Genomic DNA, 24384 nt, shown 5'->3' with positions numbered 1-24384 from the left:
TCAGTTTGGCCCGGGCAGCCAGCTCTAGGAAGAGTCTTGGTGGTTCCAAACTTCTTCCACTTACGAATAATAGAGAACACTGCGTTCTTGGGGACCTTCAATGTTCCAGATTTTTTTTTGGTGCCTTTCCCCAGATCTGTGCCTCGGCACACTCCTGTCTCGGCGCTCTACGGGCAATTCCTTCGACCTCATGGCTTGGTTTTTGCTCTGGCATGCACTGTCAATCGTGGGACCTTTTATATAGACATGTGTGTGCCTTTCCAAATCATGTCCAATCAATTGAAATTACCACAGCTGGACTCCAATAAAGTTGTAGAAACATCTCAAGGATGATCAATGGAAACAGGATGCACCAGAACTCAAAGTTGCGTCTCATAGCAAAGGGTCTGAATACTTATGTAAATAAGGTATTTCTGTTTTTTATTTGTATTAAATTAGCAAAAACGTCTAAAAACCGGTTTTCGCTTTGACATTATGGGGTATTGTGTGTAGATTGATTAGGAAACATATTTCATCCATTGTAGAATAAGGCTGTAACATAAGAAATTGGAGGGAAAAAAGGGAAGGGGTCTGAATACTTTCTGAATACACTGTAGTGCCCTTAAATAACATCCACAACAATGTATAAGCAGAAGCCAGTCTACATAGGATGCGCATAATATACTGTAGGGCAGGTATGTTCTTGAATGTATTTGAATGTTTTGGGAATTTGCACATTAAAAAACGACCTGTAGCAGCGCTGGTCAACCCAGGTTCATAGCCCTTAGTAGCAGTAATAAGTCCTAATTAGTCATAAAATAGTCTACTTACTACCTGTAATTACAGTCCTCTTGACAGGATATTTTTTTCAAAGATTTTTTGTTTTTTTAACAACCAAATATATGTACTTAATTGTATGAAATGTCATGTAACACGTGCAGCACAATATTGCTGACAAGCGAAAGTGTGGTTTTCTAGGCTATATACTGTATGTTGTCATATTTAGGCTACATCTGTCTTTTAAAATCATTAATTGAAGCAACCTCGCTGGTACAATCGCTGGATACAGGGCCAGCATGTGTTTATTTATTTATTTATTTATTTAACACCAGTATACATACAAGAAGTATACAAACAGACGATGATAACATATGCTAGGGGATACAACAAATTACAGATTATACATGACCTTAAAAGATACACACACATTGATTGTTTTATCAGCTTTCTTATTAGAACAATGTAGAATGGTCTTAATGTACTGCTCAAATTCCTTATAGAAAACACGGAAGAGTGTTTTTTTTATTAGTGAATTTACATGTATGAATGTGACATTTTGCCATTGCAGAATTAGATTCACGAGGTAAAATTGTTTTTCTTTATCCTTATTATAGTTAAGGAAACCGAGCAGCACATTCTCCCATAAAAAAACAGAAGTCATCAAGAATATTAACAATTATAAAACTATAAATATCTTTGCCATAATTTAGACAATGCCAAAATAAATGCAAAACTGTTCATTCTGAAAGAGACCTCTTTGACCTTGTTAATAAGCAGGTATTTGTGTGGTAATAACCAGACTTTTTTCACAACAGATATTATTGACAAATATATTCCAGGAAGTTGTGACTTAAGGAATAGATACAATATCCCTTTGAACTAAAGCACATGTTGTTCTGAGGGAGCAAGGAGAAACACATTTTTCTTATTGGAGAGTCAACTGGATTAAGCGAGGGAAGGTCAAGAAACTGAGGTCTGGTAACATCTCTGAACGACTTAAGAGTTCCAGATGGAAGAGCATCAAAGACTCTGGCGAACTCTCGAGGGACCACACCCTCTCGATTTGATAACCCATTAACAGAAGGACGCAGGTTTGGTGTCCCATAAAAGGCAATGGGCGGAGACGAGGAGTCATGTACCGCGATTTGATTGGAGAATTGGTCTGACATGATAATTTTTTTTTAAAGAAGTTGCCTCCTCCCATTGGTCGATAGACTTCGTCCGATTTGAGCTCATTTCCCCTATCAGCATAGCTAGATGGAGTTGGAGAAAGAAAAAAAAGCAGAAGCTAAACAAATCCAAAGACTCGGCGTGCAATATTTCTGGTGGAGCGGCGTTTCGAGTCTTATACCCGAACACCGGTTGGAAGAAGAATGCTCGAAAACAAGAGAGAGAGGTTGAAAACCTTCATAAGAAAAATAGATGAAAAGGCAATCTTTAGAATCAAGCACTTCATGAAAGAAAGGTAAATATAACTGTTCTCTACCTAAACCACTATCACGCCGCGAGCCCTCTAGCAGTGGGTGGATGTGTTAATAGAGATGCTAACTTGGCTAGCTGGCTTTTCGCTTCTTATAAGAAACAACGTTTGGAATTCAATACAACATACAATTAGTGACGTTCTATTGTTGCATTAAGCATTTGCCCTGAATTACTTTTTATAGTTATTACTTGTGTTGCAAGAGACGTTAAGGTTCTTCCGAGTGGTGGCTACTGTAATGGGTCGCCCTGTGCACTCTTGCGGGACTAAGTTAACATGCTGGAATTGAACTAGCTAACGTTAAACCTAGCACAACTAGGGAACTATACTTAACACAAATATAAACGCAACAATTTCAAAGATTTTACTGAGTTGCAGTTCATGGATGGAAATCAGTCAATTGAAATAATTGCATTAGACTATGGATTTCACATGACTAGGCAGGGGTGTAGCCATGGGCCTGGGACGGCATAGGCCCATTCACTTGGGAGCCATGTCCAGACAACCAGCATTCGTTTTAATCTCGAAATGTGCATTATTACTAACAGAAATGCTCCTCAGCACCCCCTCGCCCTCAGACTATCTGCGGGTGAAGACGCTGGATTTGGAGATCCTTGGCTGGCGTCGTTACATGTGGTCTGTGGTTGTGAGGCGGGTTGCATGTACTGCCAAATTCTCCAAAATATGTTGGAGGTGGCTTATTGTAGAGAAATTATCATTGAATACTCTGGCAACAGCTCTGTTGGACATTCCTGTAGTCATCATGCCAATTGCATGCTCCATCAAAACTTGATCCGTGACATTGTGTTGTGACAAAACTGCACATTTTAGTGGCCTTTTATTGTCCACAGTACAAGGTGTACCTGTGTAATGATCTTGCTGTTTAATCAGCTTCTTGATATGCTACACAGGGGGTATGGATTATCTTGCCAAAGGAGAAATGGTCACTAATAGATGTAAACAAATTTGAGACATACGCCTTTTGTGCGGATGGAACATTTCTGGTATCTTTTATTTCAGCTTATGAAACATAGGACCAATACTTTACATGTTGCATTTTATATTTTTGTTTAGTTAGCTGCCTCCTAGGTGACATCCTGTGTCTAGTAAAAGCTGTAAGTTATTGACCACATTGTAAAAGGTAATCATATTTATCTGCTGTCTCAAATGCTTGTCAGCTAGTAGAAGTGTCTCAAATAGGAACATTATTGTGCAAACAGCTGGACCTAAGGCAATTTAAACAATGTATTTTATTGCATAGAACTTCCTATAAAATTAGCAAGCTAGTTTTGGGAGTTACACTTTGTAATTAGGTCGCAATTTAGACAAGTGTATTCCTGTACTACAGCTAGAGGATGCTTTGACGTCATGTAACAGAGTACAATAGATCAGGAACTAATTTCACAGAGTTGCTGTTATTTAAAAAAAAAAAACATATTTTTTCTTAAATGTGTCAATTATGAGTAAAGGAAAACAGCTAGGTAAACATCCAGGCAATGTTTTTGTATACACATACTTACGGTCAAGGAAAGGTGTTTTCTTTACATTCAAAACAGGTCCAGAATATTGGCATTACACCACCAAGTTAGCTGAAAGCGGTGTGTGGTGAGCTGTATGGAAACTCTGTTTACATTGTATGGAAACTAATTTCATGTTCCAATGCTTGGCTTCTTCTGGACAGTTCTTAATCCCATCATTGCCTCTCGCAGATGAAAATGCGTTACCTCATCGTCCTCCTGCTCCTCCATGTGGGTCAGAAGGAGACTACTATTTACTTATCCTCCTAATGGCAGGGATGATCCTGCTCTGAGAATAACCACAGACAGCAGGACCGGTGTTACAGCAGAGGAGACATGTCGGGGACACGTTTTCTTTGAGAACTCTATTTTTAGTCTCCTTGGGTCACCCACAGGGGGTCTCTCGTTATATAAAGGCCATAACATATTGCTGTTTAAGCCCCATCCAATAGGAACCGTGCTACACCCCCCCCCCCCCCCCCCCCCATGAGCCCTGGGCCGTTATCTCCTCCGCTCTTAGCGAGCTATGGTATGTGAATGTGACATTAATGGGGGTCGTCGCTCAGGTTGTTAATGTACAGTGATAACATGTACGGACTTGTCTACGAGAGAAGCTTGTTGAAGGAAACCTAGTTTTGTAAGTCTAGTAGTACTACATTGAAGCTAGGAATAGACAGGGAGAGGCTGCAGTGCCAGCGTCCATTTGGAAGGAGTGCACAACCAGTGGCCAAGAAAGGCCTAAATTACCAGCTGTTTTGCATGCCAATGGGAGTAGGCCTAACTTTAAATTAAAGGGAGAGAGCCACATCTGCAGGCTTGAGTGGGGTTTATAGTTAAACCTGAGGTTATGGTTAAGTCAGGGTTATGGTTAAAGGGGCATGTGTGTCGCCTCCCAGCACAGTGCTAATGAGCACTCTCCCAGACTTTGTTCACAAAGTCAAGAAATGTTCTTTCCTTTTTCACCCAGGAACCTTTTCACTTCACAGAGGACTGGTGAATTCCTCAGTTCTAGCTGTCTCTCCAAACTATACACAAGTCTTTAAACACTATTGTTCATGTGACTAATCTGTACAGTACCATCTGAACGTTAAGGTAGACACTGGCTTACCCAGGAGCCAGGTGAGAATTTCCTGCCTGGTGGTGGGAATTTCCTACTGTTGAATTTACTACTGTTGAACTTCCTACTGTTGAACTATCATGAGGCAACGGTGGAAGAAAGGCCTTCTGTCTCGGTCAGCTGAACGTGGAGGAAGTGGCGAGAGCCCTGCATGCATGGGCCACATGACTCTCACAAACGCACACTGTTCTGCAAGCCCTGGGCCTGGCGGCACGCCACAAGCCGCTTGTTGTTGTTTGGCCCCAGTCTCTGGTGACTTGTCTTTTCCTGACCACTCTGCTGCAGAGCAAAGCGACTCCCTCACAGGCCAAATCACTTGGAGTGTCTGACTTTATTTTGTTCTAGCCAATTGCTGGGACTTATAGTTGATTTGGCATATTCACTTGAATTGTTACTGAGATGTTGACTTGTGTTGATATATTGGATTTGTTTTTTGGATTCTACTGTTAGCCTTGGAGTTATTTTGTACAATAGGTTTTTTTCTGGATCAAAAGGCGACTTGGGTGGTGTACCCTGTCAGCCTGTCTGAATTTGAGGCCCCCCTCTTGGCGGTGTAGAGACACATTTAGCATTTAAGCCACTTTCCTGCAATTCTACACATTTTCTATGGAGCTGAGAGAAATTGTTGGTGTTTTTAAGCAAATCTCCTCCAATTCTCTGAATTGTGCCATGGCTAATGCTGTTCTTTTGCTCAAACAATAAAATACTGCTAAATCATTTTTTTAAATGTTCAGTTCTCCCTGACACTAGCATTTATTTTGGTGATTGTTAGTTCTGAAAGGATATATGTCCATTTGTCTTTTCTACATTTATATCTGGTTTTAGTGGTTAAATTGACACTTTTTCCATCCCTAAAATTAATTTAAAAATCCCACCTAAGGATTTCATATGGCAGAAAAATCCCTGTACAAAGTATTAACGTATGGTTCGGCTATGTGCGAAAGCTTTGGAGTCTGTACTTTCCCTTGTTTTTAATCTGAGCACTGAAAAGTCTTTCTTTTAAAAAGCTCCAAAAAGCCCAGCCTTAGTCATCTGATCTTTGCATATGACTAAACTCGATATGATTGGACGATAGAAAATCTGCAGTTCACATGACTGACTGGGCTGTACAACTTTTTCTGTTGTCCACTAGATGGTGCATTCATGCTGTTCATAACCGGACAATATACTCCTCATTGAACTGATGTATTTGTCATGGCCCATAACAATTAAGCCAGTCTTTGCATGTGAATATAACACATGTAAAAGTTAGAACATTTTGAGGTTGAAATTATAGGGCAAATGCACACATTCTGTGCAGAGCCATGTGCCTAGAATAATATGCCTTAACAGAAATTTGCATTACAGACACACGACTCAAGAATGTCGTGTCCAGGAGCACAAGCTGTTTTTTTTACTGCCTTGCACTGTAAGATCCATTTCTCAGCCGGGGTCTCTGAAATGCCATGTTGGGAACACAATAACTGACCAGTGGGTAACCTGTTTCCCCACAACTGCTCTCTGTTTACCATAGAAGGGGGGGTATCTAGTCCACTCATATTAATGCCCTTTAGCTTATGCAATGCAGCTGCTTTTGCAGACTTGATGATATTGTACACCCGCTCAATGCGTGTACAATACCAGTTCCATAACTCTGTGCCCAGCCGCACATCGTCTGTACAAACTGATATGCTCATCTCAACGACAGCCTCTTATCAGAAGGCTGGGTGTTTTGTTTGATACTAGGAAGTGTATTTTAGGTGTCGGGATTCTTTCAGGAATGGCAATGGTACAAGCTTTTCGCGATAAGCCCTCGCACCCTCATGTGACCATAGCTGTCGCTATAAATGTTATCCGGTGATTTTTAAACCTGAAGCGGATAAAGGGAGACATCAAGTGGATAGGGAGTTAGTGTTGGTCCAAGCTCATACAATGCGTGCACAGGTAAAATAGTGTGTGCAGACATGACATAATGGACTGTGGTTTTTCAGCAGAGAAGTGGATGGTAGCGACCTCTTGCCTACTTGGCGGCATTACAGTACAAAGTTGACTGGATGTCTTTAAGCTATATTTTAATCCACCTTTTGACATGCAAGTGAAGTGATTTCAATTTCAAATGTCATTGAATTGACGTGGTCAGCAAAAGGGCCTGATGATGCGGAAGACCTCATCAGCTCATTAGCAAATCTGTGTCTTTGTTGCACACTACCACCAAGTCTTGACTCGCTTGATCATGCCAATGTTATTTAGCCTATGTAATTACCCTGAAGAAATGTGAACCACACACATGCTAAAAAAAAAAAAGTGACCCTTTTGCATTTGACACTTTTTCACAGCCCGTTTGGTAACCTCCTGTATTATAGGTGTCTTATGTGGATTTACATAAGGAGTTCATTTAAGACTGCTGGCCATTTGCATAAGGGTTTATGCTGTGGAAATGCCCCTCCATTTACATTAGGACCCTAATTGTGTCGTAAAACACAGTGCATTTAACCTATTGACCTTGCACTGAAATTGGATGAACCTATGGGGTTAATTTGACCTCCTGACCCTGAAAGGTGTCATTTTTAACAGGTGCCATTGTCCATGTGTATTTTGGTTCTGTGTACGACCTCCACAAAGAGGACAAGTCAACCATTTAACATGCTCATTGTACTCGTTGCTTTGTAGCCATTTCCCTTCAGGCATTCTGAAGTTGACTGCCATTCAGTTGACACAGTGTCATTTGAAGCCATTTCATGCTGTGTTGAGAAGAGAGGCTGGTGTTATTCCTGTGGTGAGAATAGAGGCTGGTGTTATTCCTGTGGTGAGAATAGAGGCTGGTGTTATTCCCCCACCTCCCACTGTTCTCTTCCCACTGTCAGCTGTTTCCAAGCTAATGCCAGTTGACCAAATATCGGAGGATGACGCAGCGTGAGGGACAGTGCCGCTTGGAACCCAGCCATCTCTTTTTATTTTTTTTCAAACCTACTCTGTGTGCTGCTGCTCTTCTAACCCTTCCACGTTTTGAAATGCATCAATAAAAGCTAGAAAGACCTTTACACCCTTTTGACTGCCTGCCATTGCTCCCAGGTCCAGAGCAGAGGGCAAAAAGCTCACTCTTTATTTTTCACAAACGCTGCTTGTGTTCAGACCTGTAGCAACTGAAGAAGCGGGTTAGGACAAGCTTGGCTGGTCATGGAGAGGGGGAAGAGCCAGTGGGACAACCAGGATCCTGCGGATCCTCCTCGGGCAGGGGATGAGGCGAGGTAGGGCAAGCGTGGCTTTCCACTGCTTTTTATCTGCACCTGTCCACAGCCTATTCAGTGCCTATTTTCTAGTGATGAGGGTTTAAGCCTAAGTGAATGTCAATACTGAATCATTTGTGACTATGACGTCCTCAATGTATCGACTGCTGATTTTAGCCTGCTGTTGACTCCCATCAGGATTAGTCATCAAGGTCTCTGTCTAACCCCATTACCAGAGGGAGTCAGTAGAGCACGTTCTCAATGTCTCGAGTCATGACCATGTTTGTCTTCGAGGCTTATCAAATGGACAATCTATTAGCCTACGATTATCAGGTTCACCACCACTTGAGGGTATCACTGTTTGTTCAGTGGACTTGTGCTCATAGACAGTACATTGTGGTCAGAACAGATTAACATGACAAGTTACTATCACCATTCAGCGATATCATATCATACTCTATCGATTTACAACCTAAGAGATTGTATAGGCTTATGTCACAGATGTGCTTGTATTGTTCCGGTCTTGTTTTCTTTTCAATCTGTCTCTAGTGCTGGGCTAGCTGAGTTGAGTGAAAAGAAACGGATACTTTTCTCAGCACGTAGGTAGTGGGCCAAGGTTCAAGGCCTCTGCTCTGCCAGCAGATATAGGAGACTAAAAAAAAAATAATAATAATTGGGGCACTGACTTCCTTGTTTGTCTAGGTGGGAACAATGCCACAAAGGGTCCAGACCTTGTTCCAGTAGTATGAGTTTGTACAAAGGATGGGACAAGTGTTAACTTGAGCCCTTTCAATGGAGAGAAACATTCCCATAGTATAGAAAGTTGTAGGCCTATTGCTTAGAGTTGACATGATTGTCAGATATTCACATGTCTATACAATACATTCCAGCTGATTTTAATATTGGCTGATGGTGTTGGCAATAAGGTGAACATGTAATCTGTACTGGCACAAACCTCAATTGGCCTTGAACAATGTCATATAACAATGTGAATTACTTCAGTAGACCACAATTGCCCTTAAAACAACTTCTAGCATGCGACAAATTGGTTGCTTGAATTTGAGTCATTCCCATGCGTTTCTTGTGCAGTTGCATTACAAAAATGTGATTAGGGCCTCACTAGCCCCATGTAACATGTACAGTGGACTCAGTGAGATGGTCCAGAATTCTTTCCTGATGGATTTAATTTTTCATTTAACCTTTAACTAGGTAAGTTGGTTAAGAGCAAATTCATATTTACAATGATGGCCTACACCGGCCAAACCCGGACGACGCTGGGCCAATTGTGCGCCGCCCTATGGGACTCCCAATCACGGCCGGATTGTGATGCAGCCTGGACTCGAACCAGGGTGTCTGTAGTGACGCCTCAATCACTGAGATGCAGTACCTTACAGGCTGACTACACCGCTCGTGTTGCAAATACATTTAGAAATCTATATTATTCAATTATTGCACCCACACTGCTCGCGCGCACCAAAGATCGTCTGTGTTGCCAAGGGGTAAAATAGAAGTCAGTTCTATTTGTGAGGCAGATCGCGCTGCAAGTCCTGCCTCTCCTGTCTCCTCATTGGTTTGTAGAAGCAGGTACCCATGTGCCATCTCCTCATTGGTTATACCCACGTGGGTGACTGAAAGTTCAGTGGCGGTAATGCACTTCAATTATGAAAGTTGCCAATCGCAATCTAATGTCAAGAGAAGGAAAAGGCCTGGAAGGAGGAGAGATGACTAGAAACAATTCGGTTGACCGTTTTATGTGTGGATTAATTGGCGGGGTAGAGGACCTTGTGCATTTCAGGTAAAATAACAACTCACTACACACTACAACATCTGTGCATATTTGTGTGCTATGTGGCAGGGCCTGCGAGTTCTACCATCAGTCTAAGCATACACATTCCGTCCCATGCTTCCTCTCTTCTGTAACGGATAGATATGGCCTGTTCTATCAGATTCTCATTCTCTTCATTGAAGAAAAGCACAGTGGCATGATCTAACCGTCAAAAACATGAAAGATTATGAAAGAAATGTAAATTCAATGTAGAGTAAGATCTGGTCAGATGCAGACAACTGTTTACATTAACACATTTGGTCAGGCTATAGATCTGTCTGTAAATACTGTAGGTTAGTTTTTCTCAAAGTATTCCCAGGCCCAATGGTCTGCACACTAACATGTAAAGGAAGGAAGGAATGGCATTTCACAGGGCTTTCAAGAGCTCCCATTACCCTGCTTTCATTGTTTTATACTCCTATATCAGCCCCTCCCCCACCCAGGCTTAGTCATGTGAGTATGACTGGGACATGTATCACCTAACCCTCCACACTAATAGGCCTGTTTACTGGTACAGAACCTGTACCCGGGGGGCCTTGTTTTCTAGCTGGATTACCCACTCCCCCAATGTGTAAGATAGCCCTCAGTCAACTAAGTTACCTTCTCATTCTCGACTCAAAGGTTGGAATGCATGTTCTCACTTTTAATGCCTGTATGTAACATGCTCCATACCCAGACACTTGGAAGCCTAAAGAGAAACAATAAACCGTTTTTAACCTGGCTTCCTGAAACTGTAAAGTGTTTTATTATTTGAAGGTTTTGCCAACTGAAGTGAGATAATGGCATCCAGGGAAGTAACTCACACAGCTTGAGTGATGCAAGTAGTTATCCAGTCAACTTCGCTTATATTTCTCAATCGTCCTTGACTGATGTTTTAGACAACGCCTTATTTCTGAAGAGACTTGGCCTATCTGACATATCCCAGGCCTAGATTTTTGAAAGGGCTATGGTGTAATTGGAACTTCGTACAGCAGTGAGTGGCATGTTGACGATTAGTGACAGCTCATGTATATCATGTAAAGGTTACTACAAGCTCTAATCTGTTGAGCTGTGTGCACGTGGGTGGAGTGGGATTTTTGGAATACCAGACACCTTTTGGTAACATGATATCCTCGCCGGTCTCACTCCCATTCACAAGGGGGCGATTGCGAAGAGTCACCTTCCCTTGCTAGTAGTGGCTAGCTGGCAGCCTGGCTAGCTGGTTTTAGCCTAGCTAAAAACATAGCAAGATAGCTAGACTTTTTAGCTTCCCACATGTAATATAATAAAATATTGAAAATGGCAAATAGTTATACTTGCTGGTGTAACGTAAAACATATCCCAGTTTGAAATGTTGCTTGTGTAATATCTTACCATATTGGCAAAACATAGAACCTTCTAACCAAATGGCTACTTTTATTTTACCTTTATTTAACTAGGCAAGTCAGTTATGAGCAAATTCTTATTTTCAATGACGGCCTGTTCAGATTTGTACCTTGTCAGCTCGGGGATTTGAACTTGCAACCTTTCGGTTACTAGTCCAACGCTCTAACCACTAGGCTACCCTGCCGCTGGTCTGTTTGTGCATACATAGTCACTTTACCCCTACCTACATGTACATATTACCTCGACTAACCGGTGCCCCCGCACATTGACTCTGTACCGGTACCCCCCTGTATATAGCCTCGCTATTGATATTTTACTGCTTTTTTTTCTTAACTGCATTGTTGGTTAAGGAGTTGTAAGTAAGCATTCCACTGTAAGGTCTACTACACCTGTTGTATTCGGCGCATGTGACAAATTGGCTTAGATTTATGAAGTGTGTGTCCGTCAAGGGGGTGGCCCTGCCTTTGTTGCCAGGGGCAATGGATCCCAGTGTCTTTTTAACGAGCGTTGCAGCAGTATCTCAAATAGAACAGTGGACTAACTAAGGAAAACCTTAACTATAGTTGTTCACCATGAGCCTGTTCTACTGGTGCAATCCCCCCCCCCCCCCCCCCCCCTTCGAGTGTCCCTCGGTGGGAGAGTGGCACTTAAACGGAACAACTAGTGGTAAGGAGAGCAAAATTGGGCTTAATGGGACAAACAAATAACACAATTGAATGATGACGAGCCTTGTTTTTCACAATGCCTGTAGTGGTGGCAATAATAGCTTTCCTTATTTCCCATGGAACAAATACGTACCTACTATATGCGCAACAAATGAGAACAGCAAAACAACAATGTGCCTGTACCAATGTACCCATCTTCTCGCTGTGGTTCGGTGTGGAGTCGTACTGAAGCAGGACTTTCATCCCATAGCTGTTTGACATGTAACATTTCCTTCACTCAGTCATAACCAGTGGAAGCATTGTAGCATTGTATTAAAACCCCTGTTTTGAACTAGGCTAATATTTATGCCAAATGTTTTCAGGTCCATACACCAATCGGCTACATGGCTACACAGCCATAGCATACAGGTATTTTTAACCTCTGCACAATAAGCATGAAAATAGTTAGCTGCGTTACCTGCATTGGCAAATATCTTCAATCTCTAACATCACTACAAATAAAGAACCATGACTAGTTATTGAGTTTGAAATATTTTTTAATGAACGGCATGGAAAGCTTACATAATTGGACATTCAATTTGCATTAAAGCCTTTAGCTAGCTAGTCAGATTATTTACATCCTCTGGGTTTCACAAGATGACTTGCTGGGTTGCTCAGCAGTCCATAAAACAAAGACTAATTACAATTCATACAAATGGCATATGCCCAAAGAGCAAGCTAGTTGGATAGCTTGTTAAATGGCGATTTTGGGAAATTTGACATGTATGCATCGTTTTTCTTTACGTTAATTAACATATTCCTCTGAACTGTACATTATTTTTTTTATTTTTTTTACATGATTTGTTATGAAGCTATAATAGCCATCTTCCTGAAGCAACTTCGGAGCCTTGGGTCGCAGAGCTTTATGGGACTTTTTGATAACCCCTAGATAGGAAGTCTGCATTTCACTTTGTTTGGGGTGGGTATTGGGATTGAGCCCAAGTCTAGCTTTCGCAAATGATGACGTGTTGATTTTGTATATTCTTGTGCTGAACATCAAGTGGCATACCATGTGATCTGTACTGTTGTGGATCCATAGCCTTGGGGGAATAGGAAGTTTGAACCTCTACTCCCTGTCAGAGAACACTTGATGGGCTGGGTTTGAGCAGCTCTCAGGCATCACCACACACCTGGGCTTCTCAGACTTTCTCTGCACTGTAATGTAATTATGTCTTCAAGCTACAAGCTATATGTAAAGGATCCGTATCTTTCATTTCAGTCTAGCCTAGCTACTCTGAGCTTGTGGACATTTTTTTTAAATACGGGAAAAGGATTTATTGCTCCGCTGACTGTTAGTGCAGAAGGCGTGTGCCCTTACGTCACCCACTATGACGTGTCACACTATTTCAACACGAAGCCACATCCTTTTAGATAATAGAAAAATCAGCTTTCACTGGAAGGATGTGGCTGAGCTGAACTAGTTCAGAAGTCACTCGGCACCCATCATTATGCAGTAGCAAGTTCAGACTTGAAGGCCTTTGTTCAACTGTTTTCGGGTTGGGTTTTGTTTTGACTGGCTGCAAATTATGGATTGAAATCAGTGCTGCTACAGTGTGTTTTTATTCAGATAAGGAGGTCTTGCTATAAACAGGTATGAGTTTTCGGTCATCAAGGAGACTGCATCTGAACGGGTAAGACTTTTAAACGGCAGTTTGTGCTAAGTTGATTGTCGATTGCTTTTCAGGCAAGTTCTTTGAACAGCTGTGCAAATAGGCTAAATACCTAGGTTTGAGACTGTCCTGTTGTGTAGTGTGTTTGTAGTTTAGATTCATTCTGCACTTTTATGTTGCATGTTTTTGTCCTGTGAAAGGTCTAATGATGTCTTACACTTTGTAGCCTAGAAATGGCCATTATTGGATTTGACTTGGGCTAGTATGTTTTGATATGGGCTTGAATGTTTCATGCTTTCATCTACACCATAGCAGGCTCATCACGTGTGTGTGTGCGCCTAGAAGGCCAGCATCCCAGAGCCGCCTCTTCACTGTTGACGTTGAGCCCCGTGTTTTGCGGGTACTATTTAATTAAGCTGCCAGTTGTGGACTTGAGGCATCTGTTTCTCAAACTAGACACACTAATGTACTTGTCCTCTTGCTGAGTTGTGCAACGGGGACTCCCACTCTTTCTATTCTGGTTAGAGCCAGTTTACTTACACTGTTCTGTGAAGGGAGTAGAACACAGCGTTATACGAGATCTTCAGTTTCTTCAGCAATCTTGTATGGAATAGCCTTCATTTCTCAGAACAAGAATAGACTGACGAGTTTCAGAACAAAGTTCTTTGTTTCTGGCCATTCTGGGCCTGTAATCGAACCCACAAATACTCCAGATACTCAACTAGTCTAAAGAAGGCACATTTTATTGCTTCTTTAATCAGAACAACAGTTCAGCTGTGCTAACATAATTGCAAAAGGGTCTTCTAATGATCAATTAGCCTTCTAAAATGATAGACTTGGATTAGCTAACACAATGTGCCATTAGAACACAGGAGTGATGGTTGCTGATAATGGGCCTCTGTAAGTCTATGTAGATATTCCATAAAAAATATGCCGTTTCCAGCTACAATAGTCATTTACACCCTTAACAATGTCTACACTGTATTTCTTATCAATTTGATGTTATTTTAATGGACAGAGAATGTGACTTCTTTCAAAAACAAGGACATTTCTAAGTGACCTCAAACTTTTGAATGGTAGTGTATATGTGATGAGCCTAAACGCAAGTTAATCGCCAAGAAAGCATGTGGTTTACTATCTGTTTACAGCCTTGTCACAGGATGCGTTGATGCAGTTTTTTACAGTCACTATAAGGCAGATTACTCAAATGGTCACCTTTTCTGTGAATCATAGAGATAAGCCTTTGGCCTCCAACTGTCCATTTTTCATTGATCCTTTATTGCAGTTAACCTAGTCAAGAGTTGAGGAAATGTACTCCGTTTTCAGCGAGTCCACACAAACTACCATTTACATACTACTCTATTCCACTTATTAGACCATTCTTTTAAATTTTTTATTTAATCTTTATTTAACCAGGTAGGCCAGTTAAGAACAAGTTCTCATTTAGAACTGTGACCTGGCCAAGATAAAGCAAAGCAGTGCGACACAAAAAACACAGTTACACATGGAATAAACAAACATACAGTCAATAACACAATAATTATACACGGTGACAAGTGTCAGCAAGACAAAATAATGGGTTTTCACTCCTTTTGCAATTTTGCTTGTATCGCAGGGGCTGAAATGTGACGGTGGTTTGACTTTGAGCCAGTGGTGATATTCATATACATCTGAATGGTGTGTACTTAAGGCAGCCCTCTGAAAGCATTAGGCTACACTGCGTGCTTGGAAAGCAGTGCTTCATTATTTACGTAATATTCATATTCGATACGTGGTTCGACATTGGCCGAGTCTATAAATCCAAACATTTTATTTATTGTCTCTATCTCCTCAAACTTCAGTGGCCGTAAGAATGATGGGTGTTTCGGTTGATCTGTTTTGGCCCTGTCAATTAACCCTTCTCGTCTCCTCTTCCTCTCTTCCAGCTACCCGGTGGAGAGTGGGGGACTATTGGTGAAGAAGGTGAGCAAGAAGGTGAAGACCAGGAAAGCCTTCAGTCTGGAGGAGGCCCAACTGGAGCTCCAGCAGAACAGAAACTTCACCAGACAAGCCCCCGTCAGGTAACCACACAGACGCACTGTGCAACCGTAGGCTGCATTTACACCAGCAGCCTAATTCAGATATTTTGCCCAATTATTGGAACAAGGATATCAAATGGGCTGCCTGTGTAAACGCAGCCATATAGATTTCAAGATTTACCATAGACCCACTTGTTTTCTCTTTTGTGAATGTGTCACACCTAAGGCTTCTGTGTTTGACTATTAATATCTGTCAAGAATTCGCTAAACCCACAGACTTCACGTAACGTCATGCTGATGCTTTGTCTTCCAAAGGTCTCAGACGTTCGACGCGGATAGAAGTTTTGAGAAGACTGAAGGCAGTGGTTCACAAAGTGTACGTTCACTCGTTCTTACTTTTTTTTTATTTTTACCTTGTTTATGAATATTACGTAAATAATGAAGCACTGCTTTCTCAAACCACCGTCACATTTCAGTTTTAGTCATGCTTTTTTTCCTTCTGTTCAACAGAGTTTTATAAAGCACAACAAAACATTCCACAAGCTGTTTCCTGACATTCCGGAGAGTGAAGACGTGCTACATGGTAAGTGACGGTTTGGAATATTATTGGTAAAATACTCATGTCATGGAAACATCTATTCATGCTTCTCAGTCAAATCACATACCTGACCTGTGACATATTGTAAGCTAATCGTTAAACGATAGCATGGTTCGGCGACGCTGCGGCACGTGTTGCCACAAAACCATATCAGGCAGCCTTTACGGCCATCAGCGTCAGACCGGCAGCCTGTGCTTGCGGTGTCATCACGCTGCAAGGCCTTAAGTAACTAACATTCTCATGTCCTCCCTTTCTCCCCAGCCTACATCTGTGCCCTGCAGAAGGAGGTGCCCTACCACGGCAGGCTCTATGTCACCGAGCACCACGCGTGCTTCCACTCTTCCGTGCTGCTCAAGGACACCAAGGTAAGCAAACCTGACCCTTGATTGGCGACTAGGCTTTTCAGTTGAAAACATGGTTTGAACTTGGTCCTACTTGTGAATAGATGGTTTGGCCATCCTATTCGTAGCTAACGGAGAAATGTATTCCTGTACCTCTGCTTTCTTTCCCAATTATGTGTTAAGTTGAGCACACAGTTTATTAGGTTTGGGCGATACCCCGCGTACGGTACATTTTTAGAAAAACGTTTTTTTATTTTTTATTAATACCTGTTAGGGTCACCTCTGCACCGCATGCATGGCCTGTAGGGGTATGGTATGGAAACCTGGATACCGCCCAACCCTACAGTTTCTTAATATGCATTTTACTTGGTACATCTACTGACTTGATTATTGTTTGAAAAGCCTTTTTCTTAGTGTAATGTGAAGGTCTGTTGCTCCTCTGTGTGTTTCTGCAGTTGGTTATCCCGGTGACCAGCGTGCACATTGTGAAGAAGCAGAACACCGCCCTGCTGGTGCCCAACGCCCTGTCTATCCGCACCATCGAGGGGGAAAAGGTCAGGGGTCACTTGCTCACCTATCACATTGACACTGCATAGTCCATCCCTTAATCAAATGATAAGATCTACACTGGTGGTTGTATTATCAATCTTCAACAGAGGGCAACCGATGAGTTACATAACACCCATTGACCTCTGATATATACAATTTTAATCTGTTCAATAACTGGGCTCATTTTAAGGGCAAAGGTTTGCAACCTTGTACTTTCCAGTTTGACGAAAGGGCATCCGAGCTGAAATGTCTCTCTCTCGCTCCTGTGTGCATTTTTAGTACCTGTTTGTGTCTTTGCGGAACCGAGAGGCATGCTACAAGCTCCTGCGGTCCGTTTGTTCTCGACTGGAGGATGGAAGTGCCAACAGCAGCCCCTTATTATCTTCTACGGACAATAGCTTTGATCAGGGCAAGCTAGTGGTGAGTTAGAATCACTAGTATTTGTCTGCCTAAAGTTCAATTCTTTTTTTATCCCTGAATGAAAATACTGCAGATACGACAACAGCCCTTCATAACCTAACGTTACTGCCTCATATTCTACTGTAGATGTTTTGCCCTCCATTTTGAAGCTGATTTTAACCCAGTCTTTTTCCATCTCCCCAGAACTCCAGTCAGTCCAGTCTAGACCAGCTGGACAGGTCAGACCCCAAGCTATTCCTTGACTCGCCCCCACCCAACCCACACACAGGTGAGTGAACCTAACTGGAATAGTAGTCTGGAAGAAGATCAGCCTTTAGTCTGGGGGGTCTACTCAGGACTAGTACTTTTTAACTCTGCGTTGTTGGGAAAGGGCTCGTAGAGTAAGCATTTCACTGTAAAGTCTACACCTGTTGTATTCACTACATGCGACAAATCAAATTTTATTTTTATTGGGGGCCGGTTTCCTGGACACAGAGTAAGCCTAAGCCTAGTCCTAGATTAAAAAATCCCTTTCAAGGGAGAATTTCCTTTTGAGCGTGCTTAATCTTAAGCCCTATGTTCAACCTCTCCTGTAGTCCCTAATGTGTAGAATGATAGTTTTACATGCGAGTGTTCTCTCCTAATGAATGAATTGTCTAGGTTAAAGGGATATGGTGCGTTGTTCAACCTACCCTGAAAGTACCCCCATTGTGTAGAATAACAAAGTTTTAGTCGGCTACGCGTGACCGTTATCTGTTGCCTGTGTACGTGCCTGACCTCCACATGCAAAGTCCAAGGTCATGTTTTTTTAGAGTGACTAATGTGTATGTTATTTCTCCTACTCTTCAGACCTAGTGCCTCAAGGGAGCAGCTCCAGCCGTAGGAGCACGCACACGCAGCAGAGTGACGGCTCCTTAGAGAACGTCTCAGGTAACCACACAACGTAGGCCTGCGTGTCTGGTTGTCTCCTTTTCCCACTCGAACAGAAACACACGTGATCGTACAAAAATAAGCTTTATCACAGCGAGCCACTGACGTGCAAGTCGTTTCACAGTTAGTCATGTGGGATTGCTTGATTTTATTTGGCGATGGAAAATGCATATAAAGCTGCCCATTACACCCATGCGCCCAACTCTGTGTCGTTCCCTCTCTCCTTGGCCAGGTGGCTCGTGGGTGTGGAGTGTGACGGAGAAAGCCCGCTCCCTTCTCATCCACAGAGAGACCAGCAGCCTCAACACGCTCCTCTTCATCTACCTAATACTGTAAGTGACCTCTAACCTCTCCACACTCATTTACCGAATCCTACTTCCTATCTCTACACTTACTCTGTATTTGCTCAGTTTAACCCCTCCTAAGGTTGATTGTCCGTGCCCCCACGAAAATCTAATTTGCATAATAAAAAGCCCCATCAAAATCTGTCAGTTTAAGCAAGAGATGTCTATTTATTTTGCATTGGATGCGTCTCAATCCACCGCATCCGCTTATGTCCCACTTCCGCATCTGCAGTGAAAGGTGACAGAGCTAGAACGGTGTTTGTCAGACCATGAGACATCCCAAAAATCGTTCTCACAAAATCGGCTGTAGCGGTTCAAACGTTTACGATGGGGTTGTTGTCAGGGCTCTGTGCAGGCCAGTAAAGGTCTTCCACACCGATCTCGACAAACCACTTCTGTACGGACATCGTTTTGTGCACGGGGACATTGCCATGATGAAACAGGAAAGGGCCTATGATGAAACAGGAAAGGGCCTTTCCCAAGCTGTAAGCACAGTCTAGAATATGCTGTAGCGTTAAGATTTCCCTTCACTGGAACTAAGAGGCCTAGCCCGAACCATGAAAAACGCACCCAGACCATTATTCCTCCACCAAACGTTACAATTTGCACTATGCAAAGCGTGATTCATCACTCCAGGGAATGTGTTTCCACTGCTCCAGAGTCCAATGGCGATGAGCTTTACACCACTCCAGCAACCCTTGGCATTGCTCATGGGGATCTTAGGCTTGTGTGCAGCTGCTCGACCATGGGAACATGAAACATTTCATGAAGCTCCCGACGAACAGCTGACGTTGCTTTCAGAGGCAGTTTGGAACTCTGTAATGAGAGTTGCAACCGAGGACAGATGATTTTTATGCCTCAATACTCGACGATCCCGTTCTGTGAGCTGAGCCGTTGTTTCTCCTAGACTTTTCCACTTAACAGCACTTACAGTTGACCGGGGGGCAGCTCTAGTAGGACAGAAATTTGACGAACTGACTTGTTGCTAAGGTGGCATCCTATGATGGTGCCATGTTAAAAATCACTGAGCTCTTCAGTAAGGCCATTCTACTGCCAATGTTTGTCGATGGAGATTGCATGGCTGTGTGCTTGATTTATTTTATTTTTTTACACTTGTCCGCAGCGGGTGTGGCTGAAATAGACGGATCTACTAATTTGAAGGGGTGTCCACATACTTTTGTGTACATATAAGGAGACTGTTTAGTGCCAAAAAAGGGTTAAATAGTTTAAAATATATTTAAAAATCCTGAATCTGTAAGATATATGAATGAATGACAGACACTGCAGAACAAACTTCCTTAGAATGTTTTGGGGATTCTGTTCCATTTAGTGATTTGTTATTCAATGCGTTTCTAGGCTTATGCTCTGCAGGTAGAGATGAAACAGTATGAACATTTCAAATCAGGGTATTGTTAAAATGTGTTGGAAATGTTCGGAAGTACTGACACACCCATTGAAATCATTTCACCAAGTTTTATATTGAAAACCAACAAATGTAAAATTAGCAGCACTATGCATTTTTTGTGTGCATAAACATTAACAATTAAAGATGGCACCATGTGGCCATGAGGTAAAAATTTCCCCGGTGCTGGTTTAAATGAACACAACCTTTTTTTAAAGTAATCAAATAAATAAACAAATAAAATTAGCAGCACTCACTTTTGATAAAGGTTGCCGTGCCTCACGACAGCCTCAGAACTGTAGATGATGAAGGGACCAGTAGCATCACTGGGTTTACCTGCTGCACGCCCACTCTGTAAACAAGGGGACAGCAAATGTATTATTGGTGTTACATTATAATTATTATTATTCACTTACACACAATCTTCTGTGTTGCATTTGAGTATATGCAATGATCCCATGCACAATTTACATAAATACAATGAGTATTTATACAGCAGGCTTGTATACAGCAGGAGTCTATAGTGTTTCTCCTGTTGGAGCACTTACAACCAAGTCGACGTCTGACTGATTCTTTTTTTAAATGAACAAAATATGTTGGTTGGGTGACTAGACTACGTGTTATCATGTGCAATGGGAGAATAGTCTGCAGACACGACGCAAACAACTTGTAGTGTTTTTAGAAGAGTAGGTAAAACTGAAAGCATGTTTACATTATTGACAAGCTAAGCGGCAAGTTGGCTAGACAATGACCCCCCCCCCCCCCATTCTGAAGTCTCCACATCATGCATTGAGATAAAAGTGAACTTACCTTGCATTCGCTATAAAGTAGTGGGTGGTGGTCATGAAGATGACTCAAGATTTGAAGTGTTACCCCCTTTCGCAGCGATATTTATTTTTGCATGCTCTGCAGACAGGGTGACCATCTTCGATTTTAAGTTTCCCTCAGCACTCTTGTAAAATCCAAAATACGACCACACTTCAGATTTGGTTCTCTTAGAAGACATAAAAATCTCCTGAGCGCTGTCACTACCTTCCGCCATGTTTTCAAACAAAACAAAACCCACGTTGCATGCTGCGCCTGCGTCTGACTGTTGCGAACTTTGTTTGATGCGGGACAATATTTACCGTGAGTTTTAATTTAAGCTGCATATGCGGGTGTGACTAAACATTGTTTGTGTTTAGGGTGGTACTACTGCTGCTATCATCCGGGTACATCGGCCTCCGTATCGTGGCTCTGGAGGAGCAGTTGACCTCTCTGGGCGCCCTCCCTGAATTCTCCCTACAGAGCAGGTATGACAACCCCACAACAACCATAATACAACTTCCACATAACAGGTCACAACCGCGTGACAACCAGCAACCATGTCACGTCTCAAGCAAGCCTTGTCCACAATTGCTTAATTTAAACTCATCCTTGATGTATGAACGTAAGCACAACAACCATTTTCATTGCGTGTCAACAGATCCTGATGGGTTTTAGCCCTCCTCTGAATATCTTTGCTCATGGCAGGACAGCTATATTCAGAGGAGTTGGCTAAACCATATACAGATCTTGGACCAGGCTTCTGCACGTTGGAAGACATGCCTCATCTGTGTGTGTGTGTGACTGTTCTATACAGGCGTAACTGAGATCTGATTATTTTAAGATGTCAGTTACGATATTTTGTGGTTATGCAAATTGCCTCTCCCTCCCTTTCAGAGCTGTGACTTTCAAATTCCCATAAGAGGTGCAGCTCAGTTGACTCGAAGCCAAATCTTTTTGTATCACGTCGGGGTGTATTGTGTGTTCAAACCTTTCTCGAAGTATACTCAACGGCCTCCTTTCTCTTTTTTTTTAGGTACAAAGACACAACCATGATTGGCCAGAGGAGAGATTGACTCATGTTTGGAGGACGTGACAATATAGCGCCAACTGGAGCTCTCGTGTTGAAGATATTCTGTCCTATAAGAACTAGGAGCAATTTTGAAAGTGTTCCAGAGTTGGCCCGTTGTCCTCTTGCATATAGGACTTTTGGAGCACCTCCCTGTATGAGTTCAAACACAGACGGGTAAACTCAAAGGGCTATATTTAAGAGAGCTAACCCAGGCCAGCCACAACTCGCAGCAAGCGGAGCCAAGCCAACACATATGCACACAAATGAGCTGCTGTGTGACTTGGAACCAAAGCCAACTCTCAAACTAAGAATAAACTGAAGGAAGGCGGTAGTCAACTCCATCTGCTCTCAGATCATATTGACGAAGCGATTTCTCTGATTTCTAAGAGAACTCTGAAACGTGTGTGTGCGCTTCCAGTTTGTATTCTCTTCATGAGCATGTGGTCTGTGCAGACTAGTCAAATTGAGTGTAGTCCTACGTTTTGCTGCTTCTTTTTATTTTAATTTTTTTAACACCTACCGTAAGGTACAAGTGCTATGCAGAACCAAAGATGCACGTCTTTGGCATGAGTACACAGATACATTTTATTCTTTACCTCCTATCTCAGCATTTCATCACGGTGTTAAGTCTATCTGTATTTAATCTTTCACTACTAAGCCATCTGAGGGTTCTCTTGAATGATTCTCCTGGTAATCAGCCATAATGATAACAATGAATTATCTTGTCTTCCACGGATCAGCCAGCCAAGCAGCCATTTTGAGCTTATCTCCTGAAGGTCTCCTCTCTTTTAAAGATCAGCAGTATTTAGCCTGGCATTCGCATGATTTAAACCAGTTTTAATGATTAATGCTTTTGGAGGCCACTCCCTCCAGTCTCACTGGATGTATGCATCTTCAATGCACAAAAAAAAGTACGATCAGGTTGAGTGTTGTCGCATTTGTAGCCGTAGAAATGTTAAACTTTTTTTATTTTATTATTACTTTGATCATCAAAGTAGTTTTTGATATACCAATACTATTCTTGTTCAGATTAATATCTGATGACTTCTGTACTGTATAGAATGAACTGATGTTGTGTAAAAGCAAAGAATCAAACCTCTGTTCTCAACAGGCCTGTCAATGACTAAACGCTTGTTCCTACCGGTTCGGCTGTTTCAGGACTGTTCAATGGCTATTTAGATTAAGAAGCGCCATAATGTATTGTATATTATTGCATGTGTCTGGAGCATCAGATACTTGACTGATATATTATGCACACTTTAATCAAGCGATGTTACGGAGGTCCTATTTCCAACGAAGGAAATAAATGTGGTCGAGAGAATTTATTTCAATATGCAAAAAAACATGCAGGCAAAAAGATGTATTGGCAAACCTGTAGTTTTTTTAATTTTATTATTTGTTTTAAAAAATAAAGCAAAAAGAATGGCTCGTGAGCGATCAAGCGCACTTTAAAAGTTGGGAACCTGTCAATCCAAAGACATCACATTTGACAGATGGTGGGGAAGCAGGTGTTTGTTCTTTAGTATTTTATGGCGCTAAGGCCTTTTGTTCTTCTCAGGGATGAGGGCAACCTGCCACAGTTTCAGGTTCCCTGCTTTTCTTTCGCCATTTACTTTGTCCATCGGAGCGATAATGTTCTCTACTTTTCATTGAGCATCACTTTGTAACTTTGCGATATGTCAGTCTCTGATTTGTTTGAACTTATCTCGTGACATGGGATGATTTGGTCGAAAAACATGAGAAAGAAAATCCATTAAATTGTAACACTTTCTCTATTGACGAGACATTAAATGCGTTGAAGTGACGTCTTATGTCCTAATGATTGGGTAGTTGTAGTCAGGTGTTGGGCTCAACTACATGCCATAAAGCAGTACTGTCAGTTCCTGTACTTCCCCACCTTGAGACAGCACACTTCTTCAAACGGATACAATGCAAGAATCTCAAGAAGAGTGCAGTATGTGTGGTTTTGCACTATTGAAGTGGTGTAAATTATTGTAATGTCCTTAATTCTATGGTCATATGTATTTATTTGCATTCTGTGTAATTCAAAGTATTTGTCTCCGTGAGATTTTGTTTTGGTATTGTTAAACAAATAAATCAAATGTTGCACAGAGTATACATGCATATCATATTCATGGAAGCAACCTTTTCTGGCCTGGGAATGTAGCAAAGTATTTGAAAGCCCCTGTGTTCCCTTTCTGTTCATAGTTGCACCACTCCAATATCACCTTTACACATTACTAAAGCACCACTGAGGTGAGCGAAGTACTTGTGGCAGAAAATTATTTAGTTTTGTTATCTATACAATGTTTGTTATAAACTCAGCAAAAAAGAAACGTACTCA

At 41.9% G+C, this 24384-nt stretch overlaps 1 protein-coding gene across 3 annotated transcripts; it reads left to right on the top strand.

The window, feature by feature from the left end:
* The first annotated feature begins 1781 nt into the window (after positions 1 to 1781).
* LOC110524019 (GRAM domain-containing protein 2B) lies at positions 1782 to 24154 on the top strand. Of its 3 annotated transcripts, none has more exons than XM_021603302.3 (12): positions 1782 to 2224; positions 15509 to 15643; positions 15917 to 15977; positions 16112 to 16184; positions 16461 to 16564; positions 16996 to 17094; positions 17369 to 17509; positions 17693 to 17777; positions 18338 to 18418; positions 18651 to 18750; positions 21349 to 21456; positions 22005 to 24154. In XM_021603302.3, the coding sequence occupies exons 1-12, from the start codon at positions 2133 to 2135 to the stop codon at positions 22042 to 22044; spliced, it is 1119 nt and encodes a 372-aa protein (XP_021458977.2). In that variant the 5' UTR covers positions 1782 to 2132; the 3' UTR covers positions 22045 to 24154. The 3 variants fall into 3 exon arrangements, with proteins under 3 accessions (XP_021458977.2, XP_021458978.2, XP_021458979.2); XM_021603303.3 differs by lacking the exon at positions 1782 to 2224 and adding an exon at positions 7709 to 8100; XM_021603304.3 differs by lacking the exon at positions 1782 to 2224 and adding an exon at positions 13191 to 13604.
* The last annotated feature ends 230 nt before the right edge of the window (positions 24155 to 24384 follow it).

The sequence above is a fragment of the Oncorhynchus mykiss genome, chromosome 5 (assembly GCF_057628025.1).
Source record: "Oncorhynchus mykiss isolate SJ-2025 chromosome 5, ASM5762802v1, whole genome shotgun sequence".
NCBI lineage: Eukaryota > Metazoa > Chordata > Actinopteri > Salmoniformes > Salmonidae > Oncorhynchus > Oncorhynchus mykiss.
This window is presented reverse-complemented; position numbering and strand designations above follow the sequence as displayed.

What these genes read in the sequence shown, in the direction of transcription:
- LOC110524019 (XM_021603302.3), top strand. Translation starts at nt 2,133, where the DNA reads ATGCTCGAAAACAAGAGAGAGAGGTTGAAAACCTTCATAAGAAAAATA. An exon ending in AAGCACTTCATGAAAGAAAG is followed by an intron (nt 2,225 to 15,508) that starts GTAAATATAACT and finishes CCTCTCTTCCAG; the next exon opens with CTACCCGGTGGAGAGTGGGG. An exon ending in GCACCATCGAGGGGGAAAAG is followed by an intron (nt 17,095 to 17,368) that starts GTCAGGGGTCAC and finishes GTGCATTTTTAG; the next exon opens with TACCTGTTTGTGTCTTTGCG.